The 12,353-nt window shown below is 44.6% G+C and overlaps 1 protein-coding gene across 3 annotated transcripts in view; it reads right to left on the bottom strand.

Moving 5' to 3' along the window:
• Positions 1-12,353, bottom strand: part of trpm7 (transient receptor potential cation channel, subfamily M, member 7) — a 103,516-nt gene that overhangs the window by 75,824 nt on the left and 15,339 nt on the right. For 2 of the 3 annotated variants that reach the window (XM_070555205.1, XM_070555206.1), the window contains exons 2-7: positions 8,824-8,903; positions 8,270-8,308; positions 5,517-5,718; positions 5,145-5,358; positions 4,363-4,487; positions 4,105-4,276 (exon numbers count right to left, since the gene is read on the bottom strand). In XM_070555205.1, coding sequence (XP_070411306.1) covers positions 4,105-4,276; positions 4,363-4,487; positions 5,145-5,358; positions 5,517-5,718; positions 8,270-8,308; positions 8,824-8,903 — 832 coding nt within the window. Of the gene's footprint in view, positions 1-4,104; positions 4,277-4,362; positions 4,488-5,144; positions 5,359-5,516; positions 5,719-8,269; positions 8,309-8,823; positions 8,904-12,353 lie in introns of those variants that run through there. The other variant, XM_070555207.1, reaches the window with a different exon arrangement.

Here is a 12,353-nt window from a genome sequence, read left to right as displayed (position 1 = left end):
TATTGTTGTGTATTTTATCTCTGTCTGTAAAGTGTCCTTGAGTGTTTAGAAAGGCTCTGTTGAAATAAAATGTATTATTATTATTATTAATGGGCAGAAGCGCACCTGTCAGGTTTTCAAGTTGCATTGACACGGGACATGACATATAACACTGCTGTCCATTGTGCTGAAACAAATCGGCTTATCGATGGCATGTCATGGGTAACCATGACAACCAGGACAAAAATTCAAGCACTGGGCCCTATAGTCACAAAAAAGATGGTCCCTTCGAGCAACACCATGCAGCGATGAGCTTTGGAGCAGCAGCACATCAGCAACTATACATAAATGAAAACATTTTAAAACGTGGTCAGTGGAGTCTAAAGCCTTATTTATACTTCTCCATCTGTGTTGAGACGGACGCACACAATGCCTTTATCTGTCCTCTCGAGGGCTCTCCAGCAGGCTCGCAAGGACATACGGAGTAGAGCTCAATTTTCTAAACATACATCCGCTGAGATGGAAATTGCAAGCTATTGATTGGTCAGGATGTTGCTGTCGTCTACAGCACCACAGGAAACGTGGGTTTAGAGGTGGCGATCACATGAAGAGGTGGAGTATAATGAGGGACAAATTTGTCTGTGTTAGATAGTCTCTTAAATACAAAAAAACACAATGTAAACAATAGTATATGCACTATCTTAGACCGGATACATGACAGGATACCATAGAACAGCACTACGCCCTCTGTTGTCTTGGCGGGGAATTGTTTTGCAACGCTCCCCAGGAGACGGAGAAGTCTGAAGGCAAAACCTTTCTGTCCATGCATGCGTGTCTCTCCCTCATGGAGCTGATGTAGAAGTATAGGTTAGGCTTAAGATGGCAATAATCATTCATCGTTTGGTGGGCAGGGTTAGGACGGGCTCGGAGTGGACCCGCTGCTCCTCCACACTGAGAGGAGTGGCTTAGGCATTTGATTAGGATGCCTCCGGGACACCTCCCTGATGAGGTTTTCTGCGCATGTTTATCCTGGACATGCTTTTTCGTCAGCTTGACAGCATCCCTAACAGGACAGAACCGGGAAAGTTTAATACGTCCAACCTCATCGCAGATTTGAAGCAGCATCTCAAAACACTGCATGAGGATTTTAGCAGTGTGTGAATTTGAAACTTATGACACTAAAATTTTAGCAGTTGGTAAATGGACAATATTGTCTTTTTTCATATGTCCCTGCCCTGAGCAGTTCCTATTTGCCGACAGTAAAACATAACTGAAGCGACCTTGAATTAGTATTTTGTACTTAAAAGGGACTTTAAGGAGTTTGAAAATTTTAATGCTCGTGATAGGAAGCCTAAGTCTCCTTCCTTTCCGGTTGACTCATGGGTTCTTGGAAGAACGAAAAAATGAATGCAAGTCAATGGGGCTAAAAGAGCTGTTTTCTAATCCGCTTTGCCTTAGACCATGGATCACACATGTGCTCAACTGCGATAGATGAAATTGTTTGAGTCTAGAACAGCTGTTTCTGAATAGCTGAAGCAGCAAGTTTCTGTGTAGCTGCAGGCTAAGTTTGAGCTCCTCCGTGGTTAGCTTGTAGCAAAGCTAGGATTTCCTGTTTTATTTTCGAGCTTGTTTATGGCCGTTTCAACACTAACATGCCATTCTGGAGTTGGGTTCGGGCCCATGATGTGGCCAGATTATTCTGTCACAAGCTATACTGGTGGACCCATAAGAAACACCCAAAACAGAATGAAACTTTTAAAAATGTTATTAAACGAAGGAGAGGGATGATGATGAGAGAAGGTAGGTACTAGTCAGGAGACAAGCAGGGTTGTTACCAGAAGATCCAAGATGTTTATGTTTATGTATTTAGCAGACGCTTTTGTCCAAAGCGACTTACAAGTGATAATCAGCATGTTGCCCTTGAGGCTAACAACAACAATAACAACAACAACTTGACATCAATCATGGAGAGGAGGGAACAAGGAGTGGACAGTAGAGAGGGGGGACGGGTGCAGGGAGGGTGCTAGCTTAGAAGATGCTCTCTGAAGAGCAGGGTCTTCAGGAGTGTCTTGAAAATTGAAAAAGAAGCCCCTGTTCTGGTAGTGCTTGGAAGGTCATTCCACATTTGTGGAACGATGCATGAGGGTTACCATAACCCCAAAATTCCACTACCTCCGCTCCGCTGCGCTCCGCTCCGGCACGAACTCCGCAGCAAAATCGGTCCCGTTGTAGTCAATCAGAGCTGTTCCACTAATGCATCCGTGCTGCGCAGTGCGCCGCCCGCCGTCGATAGAATCAATCCTATTTTTGCCGGACGCCAGAGCACCTCCGCAGTCAATGGACAGAAATCACAACCGCCCAACAGGAAAGGGAGCAAGCACAACTTCCGTTATTTCACAATAAATCGATAAACAAAAAGCGTTTTTTGTTTCATATGCACAGGTTTAACAACTTTTAACAACTATCAATGGCGGTTGAACTCTAAATGCACAAAAATAAGCCATAAATACAGTTTCCACTATCAAAGTAGTCACACTTTGTTGATCCAAACACTGCTGATCTCTCAACACAAATGATGGGCAGATTAAACAGTTCATTTCGATGCTTCTCCCACACAACGGGTGTTTGCATCTAACTTCCGCGTTTATTGCTCGGACTGAATCGCAAGATCTCAAAAATCCAGCACATGCCTGTTTGTGCTCCTCAGGTCTCCGCACCGGAGCGGAGCCGTTGTAGAGCGGGTACAGTATAATTTGAGTTCGGAAGCGAGCGGCTGCGGAAGGTGGGAGCGGAGCGGAGGTAGTGGAATTTTGGGGTAACCCTAACCCTTGACTAGTCGTTGATGACATCATACACCTGAAGCGGCTAAAACTGACGATGGATGACCAAGCGTTTTTTCCTGATGCACGTCAGGAAGCTTTTTGACGCCTGCAGTAAAACGGAGATTTCACCGAATTGTGACCTTTACCCTCTTGCTATTTAACCTGTCCCCCACCCCCCACCCAGTGCTTAATTTGCAAATCAAACGTTCCCAGAACGCAAATACTGACGTCAACCTAAAGTTCACTAAAGGCAAAACAGATGTCGTAACACGCATGGTAGGGGGGGGTTGGTTCGCTGGTGTTTTTGACAATTAAAATTGAGCCCACATTTTCAAAGTTAAACACATCTCTTTTGACAACGGTAGTTTCTGCTTCGGCCCTCTCCCCCCTCCCCCTGCGCAGCGGCTGCAAACTCACTGATGCGCCTGCAGCCTCTCAGAGTTCCTGCTGATCTAAGCATTGAAATAATTATTTCATTTTCTGTTCCTCACTTCTGATTACCTTCAATGGTGTCTGTTTGTTGCAACCAGCAGGTACAAAACTAACTTGTTTTTATTTGACTATTTTTCTGTCCTGCCTGTTTATTATCTTCCTGCATCTCCTCTCAGTCCTAAAGAGAAACTGCTACCTGGGTTCATATATATTCACCTTATGAGTTACCTTTGAACTGCAATTCTAAAAGATCTACCGACCGCAAAAACAGCGGAGTGCTCACCGGCCGCACCGGTGGGGTGCATCACCGGAGGACAAAACAGGTGATGCGCCCCGCTCCACAGCAGCGAAAAGCATCAGGTACAAATAAAAGACAGAAAACATAAAAGGAAATGAGCCGACATGAACGATTGCGTGTTAAATTAGTTTTGAGGTGGTGACACCTGATTTGATAAAGTTACTGTGGCCGTGCTCAGGACGCAGATGTCTAGATCGCGTCAACGATCAGAGCTTTGCATGCACAAGCTGGTTAAGATTAAGATGGGGGTGAGGGGAAGGTTAAATTGCAAGAGGGAAAAGGTCACAAATTGGTTAAATGTTCGTTTTACGGTGGACGTCAGTACCGACGCTCTGGCACAGCACGTCGCCTCCAGACGCGCAGGGGCTCATCACCTGCTGTCTTTTCCGAGGACTGTATCTTGCCGGTCATTATCATGTGACAGCGACTAGTCGATGAATGGCATAAAAAGTCACTACAGAGCAGTGAAGTCAACTAGTCAACTAGTTGATCCAACCCCTAGTCAATACTGAAAGCTGCAGTATCAGTATTGTATCAAAAGTAAAAAAGTTGTATCGGGACATCCCAACTTACGAGCGTGTATTCTTTGCAGGTTGATGTGCTTTTCCAAGTCTCGTCTCAGTTTCACCTCAGCACCATACTTTCCCACTGTCCCATCATCCACCAACAGGAAATGGGAATGCAGACTGTTGAGAACGTTGAGTTTGCTCAGAGGATTCAACAGTGTCTGATATGGAGCGATAATCTATTTAGGAAACAAGAAGGTGGAAAGTTCTTATAAAACTAAGTCAGGGTGAAACATTCTTTTTAAGGATGAAAGAAAGGCCTCACGTCTCTGCCAATAAGATCGTTCCTGTTCTCTATGACCCCCCACGGTGCCACTCCAATGGTGTAAATTTTCTTAGATGATCTTGAACAGTGTTCTTTAAGAGCGTCTCCAACGTGCTTTGCCACACCTTAAAGACGGAGACAAAAGACACACCTAAGAAAATGTTCATTAACTCTAAATTAAAGAGTAGGCAGAATGATTAAAAACAATCCTAAAGCAAGTTTGTAGTAAAACTGAAAATAAAGCTTTCAAAACTGTTCCTACTGGTAAAAGCCACACTAGAGGAGTCTTTCACCAAATTCTCTCCAATGAGTCAAGTCCACAAGAAGTGCCTTAACTTGTTATGAAGCACGGCCGTCATGGCTTCAGCAGGCGGTTGAGAACCAGGCGACCATCCCAGCAAGCATTAAAATAATCACTGGTCTGGGTAATTGAACCTGTGAGTAATAACTTAAACACTATGATCAGACCACAGCATCTTAGCATTGTGCTGTGGCTGCAGACATTCACAGCCAAATGACACGCTGCAGCTGCTTTGAGGCCCACCTGACACCTTCTGCTGCATCAGCGAACTGCCATCATGGTGGCTGCCATTGTTTCTGCCCTCAGGTTCATTTACCGTGACCATCTATTGACATTTACAACAAGGAAACTGATGTATGTTTACATTAATTTTAAATGCACCTACAAAAATCAAACCACATCACTTTAAACAGATCCCCACAAACAAACCAGCAGGAAGGAAAACAGCGCTTCCTACAAGATGCCGTCCCAGACTACGTGCCTGTGTTGACCCCTCCGGTGAGAATCCAGGCCCCCGTGGTGACAGCAGCTTTGATCAGGCCCTTGCCCACCACTTGCTTGATGCGTGGGTGCAGGTCAAAGTTCTGTACTCCTCCGTGGACAGAAATGAGAATCTTTGGAAGCTCCATGTGCCACTCTTTCAACATCAGCCGCAGAATGCTTTCAGGCCGAGAGTCGAAGGACAGACGCACATACTGTCCATGTTGGCAGAGACAAGAAAAAGGACACGCTCCCATCAGCCCACAGAGAAGAAAGCAACAGAACCCAAACCTGCTCTGTCTTTTGGCATTTTCATGTTCTTATATTCAGACAAAACAACAAGCGCAGCTGTGAAGCTCTTCCAGCCTCTGACCTTGGCTCTGTATGAGTGAGACCCTCCCTGGAAGTTGATGACACCATAGGCATCAGTCGGGCTCTCTTCTGTGTGCTTTTCCACGGACCACTCCTCCACACTGCTCAGATTAGAAGTTTCACCCAACTTCACATCCGAGTACTTTGTGGCCAGGCTGGCTGTGAACCCAGCATGCTGGCGCACCAGCCGGCCGCAGCAGCACCTGCACATTCAACATAACCACAGTTATTATGGTCTGTAGTCAGAACACTATTCTGAGAAGGAGAGAGGATTTTTACATTGCGCCGCTCAAAACAAAAACCAGGTGCTTCACAAGAACAATGGAGTGAAATTGGCAGAGGAGGCAGGAGCCTGCCCTGTAACCGGAGGTTGCCGGTTGAAGCCCCGTCTGTCACCGTCATTGTGTCCTTAAGCAAGACACTTCAACCCTGCTGGTGGTGGTCAGGGGGAGCAGTGGCCTCTTTCAGTGTGCCCCAGAGCAGCCATCACTACCAGCGGGTGAATGACTAAAGCCGGGCGGACACTGTGCGACTTTTTCACTCGTAGCACTCGGCTTCAGCTCAAACTGTACGACTTCCTCGCAGGGCAGATCTCACGAGTCATGCGCTCACACTGTACGACCCAGTTCTCGGTTGCGACCTGACTGCTCACACTGTACGTCTGGTAGCAACGCGTCAGCCCTAAAAATATGCTAAAAATAGCAGTTTTTACACGTCAGACTGTTTTGTCTCGTCTTGCCTGTTGTCCTTCGGGAGTGCTGCAGGAGGACACACAGGGATTTATGGGGGTTGGATGAGGAAAACGAAATAAAGAAAGTAAATCTGAGTTTTGTGATCAGTTTAATTTGACATGAACACGACAAACACGCTTTCTTGACAACCTTTGTGAGTAAAAAACGTGTAGAAACAAAAACGAACAGCGTGTGTTATTAGGGAAATAGCGGGCGAGCGGCGTTGATGCAGGATTGCGCATGCGCCGTGAGCGGTTCTGGTACTTTTTGGGTCGCAGCTGCTCGCAGCGCCGCTTCAACAGTGCGATACCCTCACGAGGGACGAGCGAAATATCAAACACGCCAGAGGTCCGTGCGACCTCACGACTGCTGATCGGCAGCTGGTCACGTGGTGTTAATCGCCTCTCGTAACCCCCTGTACACTACACGACGCTGTAGATGGTTGGAGATGGTGGATGAAATCCCACCATCTCCAACTCAACCTCTCTAAAACTGAACTGCTTGTCATCCCAGCTAAAACATCCATACAGCACAATATCTCAATCCAGAATGACTTCCTATCTCTGGCTCCTTCAAAGGCAGTTGGAAATCTGGGTGTTGTGATTGATGAACACCTGACCTTTAAAGATCGTGTTGCCTCTGTTGCTCGTTCATGCCGCTTTGCGCTGTACAACATACGTAAGATCAGACCATACCTAACACAACATGCCACCCAGCTCCTGGTGCAATCTACTGTCATCTCCCGCCTCCATTACTGCAATGCCCTTCTAACTGGTCTTCCAGGCTGTACTGTGAGACCTCTTCAAATGGTCCAGAACGCAGCAGCGCGTCTGGTCTTCAATCAGCCTAAAAGAGCACACGTCACCCCTCTGTTCATTGAGCTCCACTGGCTACCGCGAGCAGCACGCATCACATTCAAATTGCTAACACTAGCATACAAAGTCCGAGATGGTACGGCTCCCATCTACCTGAATCCTCTTGCAAAGGCTTACGTCTCGGCCCGGCCGCTCCGGTCATCACAGGATGGTCGGCTAGCAGTGCCTACACCACGCTCAGGACAATCCAGACTCTTCTCATGCATCGTTCCACAAATGTGGAATGACCTTCCTAACACTACCAGAACTGCGGCTTCCTTTTCAATTTTCAAGAAACTCCTGAAGACCCTGCTCTTCAGAGAGCATCTTCTAAACTAGCACCCTCCCTGCACCCGTCCCCCCTCTCTACCGTCCTCTCCTTGTTCCCTCCTCTCCATGACTGATGTCAAGTTGTTGTTGTTACTATTGTTGTTAGCCTCAAGGGCAAAATGCCGATTATCACTTGTAAGTCGCTTTGGACAAAAGCGTCTGCTAAATACATAAACATAAACATAAACAACGCTCAGCGCAAAACTCGCCCTGATCTCGTGGATTCTCGCACGAGCGGAAAATCGGCTCAAAAAAGTGAAAAAGTCGCACAGTGTACGCCCGGCTTTATATGTTGTAAAGCACCTTGGGGGGTTGTAGAAACCTAGAAGGCCATTTACCATTTAACAATAAAAACAAAAGTTCATAATAATGAGTAAAAATTAAAAAGGCAAACAGGATGCTGAAAATACAGAACATAGAGAAATAAATGAATTTCTACAAAACCACATTAAATGGAGACAGCTACTAAAATTAAACTGCTGATCCCCATAACTATCCCAGATCAAGAACTTATGGTTTATGAAATAACAAATGCAGGTTTAGACTAAATAAACACAGAGTATGAGCAGAAGAAGCTAAAGCCTGGTGACCACAGAACCAGGAGGAAACACCATGTATGAAGAAGTCAATTCTGTTAGGGTTAGGGTTAAGACTTTTGGCTTTTTCCACCTGCTCTTCTTGCTTTAGAGAAGCATGTGCTCTAAGGCAACAATAGCCTGGATTTGTGTTCCAAGAAGTTTCTGAGGCTCGAAGGAACCAAAACTACAAGGAAGCTACTGAATGAAACAAACATGCTCTTCTCTGAGGAAACCAGCATAACTGACCACCGGCACACTCACCGCACCAGCTGTTGGCAAATCTGGCATCCTGGAAGGCATCTGAAAAAAAATTCCACATTAACATGATCACAAATATGGATTTGAATCAAACCACTTTGCATAAAGTTCAAGTAGTGAACACGAAGATGGTGCCCAACCCCAACAGGTCAGACATTTGAGCTAATTTTGAACAGGGTTACATTCAAAAACATCTCAGAATTGTCCCGGTAGCAGCAGCACGTTCAGCAGGGAAATAATTAACAAAAGGAAAGAGTCTTCTGCCTCGTCAGAAAAGAAACAACGGACATCAGACTTCTTTAAACTATAACAGCTAAAGCTAATGGTCAGAGGAGGCTGTTCAAATATAAATCTGTGTGAAAACAAATGTTTATAGAAAATAAATACAAAACGTGTCACTAAACTGTAAACACACGCAATCTACTTTACCTCTCAAAGTAGCCAAAAACAACAAGCAAACTGTGAAACAAGGGCTGTAATTCCATTAAAACAGACTGCTTAGGGTTTAGGCCACCTAGTAATTCACACGTTTCCATGGAAACGGACAAAGGACGTACCTGTGGGGGTCCTTTGACACTGGAAGTATGTACACACATTCCCTCTTGGTGAAAGTGTTCTCTATCCAGGGTTTCTGGGACTGGAGGGAAAAAACAACAAAATTAATAGTTTTAGTTCTTCATATGAGAAGGTTTTTATCTCTTTCCGATGTGTCCCAACATCTAGGTGTGTGTTTTACTTGAGTTACAACAGAGCTCTGTAAAAATTAAACCTTATACAATAACAGAAGGGATGTGTGCCCCCTAATCTCCTGGATTAGGACAAAGAAAATCTGAAGAATTCATGAAGTCATTATAAAAACTGATTGGAACTTGAGTTCAGAAGTCAAAAGAGCCTGTTACTTTAACAAGAAAACACATTTCTGATGTGGTTTTAAGTTCAAGGAAGCTCTAAAGAATTTCTCGTGTTTTATGGCTCCTCCAGCTTGGCACAGAGAAGTCTGCAAACACCCGAGCATCAACAGTTCCTGTAACTCCAACAATAGTATTCTTACTGCCATGTGATCGGTTCAACACACAACTCCGATGGAAACCAGAACATTCCAGAAAGGAAAAATGGAAATTCCTGGCTAAAATCTGGTCCAGATTTGAACACATGAACAGGTCATCCTGCTGCTGGACCAATAATGCTGAGCCACTGAGTGTGTACCTGGAAGTCCTCCTCTTCATCTCTGTGTTTAAGAGCTTTGTACAGGAACATACCAAGGATCCCTCATGTATCTCCTGGACAAACCACAGCCGCCACAGCCTCCCCAGAGCACCTCACTGGACTCTTTCTCTCTTGATCAGTCCACAGTTTCAGTTTAGGTGTCAAAGTCTAAGAGGCTATGGTTTAGCATCCAGATCCGGCCAGAGTTAAAAGCTGAGTGATCAGTGAGAGGCTGCTGCCTTCCAACCCCATCCACAGTTAATCTGTAAGACGCCACTCTGGGGCCAGATAAACGTGTCTGAGACTAACTAGACATTAAAGTAAAGCAGGGGAGAAAGAGCGAAAGGAGGGGGGTGTGAGGCTTGAGTGATGGGCAGAGGATCCCATGATTTACACCTTGTTGTCTCCTGATGATACACCACTTACTGTGATTCATGCAGTCAACACCAAACCTCCCCTAATAACGGAGGGTCGCCTTAAAAGGGCAGTCAGATGGTATTAAGGAGCATTTTTGTCATTTTGCTTGGTTCTGGTGGCATTAAAATTTGTCAAAAAGGGAATAACTTTAATTTCTTCTGAAACGTTCAATCCAAACCACCAAATAGTCCCCGAGCGCAGCCACTGCTGCAGCTCACCGCTGCCCATGGGGATGAGTCAAATGCAGAGAACAAATTTCACCACACAGTGGTCAGTGTGTGACAACTAATAGGACTTTAATCTTTATTGAGGAGTGTCTCCTCTAGTCTCCAACAATCTACCAAACCCACGTTAAGTCATTTAGACAAATGCCCATAAAACACCTCAAATTCTCAACTGAACAAGAGTCAAAAACAACAAACCCTAATGAGGTCTCTGAATGGTGATGTCACAAATACTTTATAAATACACTTTAAACTCCAGGGCCACTACCTTGCATGTTTTCATCTTTTGCTGCTCCAACACACTCCTGATTTAGTGGCTGAATCATCAGTTCAGAAGCAATTTAAAGATGTAGATGACTGAAAATAATATTTTTTATTATTATTTTATTATAATGGGTCAGAGGAAAATAGTCTCCTACACCTATCTCCTGCAGTAGCTTCTGATAGAAAACAGACGGTGAAACTAAGATTAGAAAAGCCTGACAGATCTACGTCACACTGTCACCAACATTCATGGTCTCACCTATCTGGACTCACGACGGGGAAGGCTGTTGTTGGTTTATTCCAGGGAACAGCAGAGAATGCCTCAGCTAGTAGAAGCTAACTGTTAGCATTAGCAACTCCATCACACGGCAGAACTCCTCCAGGCTTGTGTTATTGGTGGAGATAAAACATCAACGTTGGTATCAGTGTAGTGTCAAGTTGCTGTTAAAGCTGAGGAAAATAATCTAATAATCAATGCATCCAGATACGAACATAAACAATTACAAATAATTGAAGAAGCACACCATAATCGATTATAACGCTAGCGGCTAGCTTGAAACGGACAATCCGAACCACCAAATAGTCGCCAAGCGCAGCCACCGCTGCAGCTCACCGCTGCAGCTCACCGCTGCCCATGGGGATGGGTTAAATGCACTCCCTAGTCTGTGGATTTCTAGATGTTTTAGGCTGCAACTAGGTACTTTAGAAGGAATCTTAACGTCATAAAATGGATTTTTTTTTTTAGGCGGAACAGATTTTCTCATTTCAGCTGTGTTCCAGATAATGTTACTCTCAATCAGTGGCATAAGTGATGCTTTTTAGAATTTTAGAGTAAACTTTAGAGTCTTACCTTTATTTTGATACCAAAACAGCTCAAATAAACCTTGAGATATACTCCATTCATTTTGGGTACGTCTTTTTCAAGAAAATCTCTGAAAAATGGCCTGGGGTTCAAGAGGTTCAAAGAAAAGCACACACTGGAGGAGCAGGAATATATGTTAAAGAGAAAAAAGGCACAACTAGAGTTGGACACAAAATTAGCTGCTGCTAATGCCAAACTAACAGTGTTTGAGGGCAGCACAAAAGACAGCATTTCATCCAAGAGGTCTGATGGAATGAATTCGTATTTCAAAAAGGTGCTAGACCCAAAGTCAAACCTACCTGTTTGAACCCACTTGCTCAACAGTTTGTAGCACAGGAAAGTTAAGCCACTGGACATGTATTGGATGGACAAAGTGCTTCTGACTCTTTTGTGCCAAGAACAAGTCCTCCTGCTGGCCAAAGCTCCCAAACACCCTCCTACTACCATACTAGCATCCACAGCTGCTAATAAAGGCTCTGTTCAAGTACCAAGTCAACCTGGAGACCTCTACAATGTGCTGAAACAACAAAACAGCATAACTGCCCTCCTGGTGCAAATGTAAACAACTCAGTCCCTGCCACACAGAAATCCCAATGTACCAAAGACATCCATTACAGTACGTCTCATTCATAAAAGCCTTTGAAACTTGTGTGGAGGCAAAGACTACCAAGGGAGATTGTTTGTACTATCTTGACCAGTACACCAGGGGGCAACCAAGAGACCTCGTACGCAGCTGCCTCCACATGACGTCAGAAAGGGGGTACATTAAAGCCAAGCAACTTCTCAAAGACAACTTTGGAGATGAATATAAAATAGCAGCTGCATACATGGAAAGAGCCACTGGTTGGAGCAGTACAAAAAGAAAGGATGTGGAAGCACTAAAGGCATATGGCCTCTTCCTTTGGGAGTGTTGCAATGCCATGGAGGAAGTGTGGTTTTTGGATGAGATAGGAATGCCAGCCAACATGAAACTACTCATTCAAAAGTTTCCCTTTAAACTGAGAGACAAATAGAAAACAAAGACAAACGAGATTCTAGAGAAAACTGGAACAAGAGCACGTTTTCCAGATCTAGTTAACTTTATTGAACATCAAATCAGGATTATTTCAGACCC

This window comes from Nothobranchius furzeri, chromosome 9 (genome assembly GCF_043380555.1).
Source record: "Nothobranchius furzeri strain GRZ-AD chromosome 9, NfurGRZ-RIMD1, whole genome shotgun sequence".
Classification (NCBI taxonomy): domain Eukaryota; kingdom Metazoa; phylum Chordata; class Actinopteri; order Cyprinodontiformes; family Nothobranchiidae; genus Nothobranchius; species Nothobranchius furzeri.
This window is presented reverse-complemented; position numbering and strand designations above follow the sequence as displayed.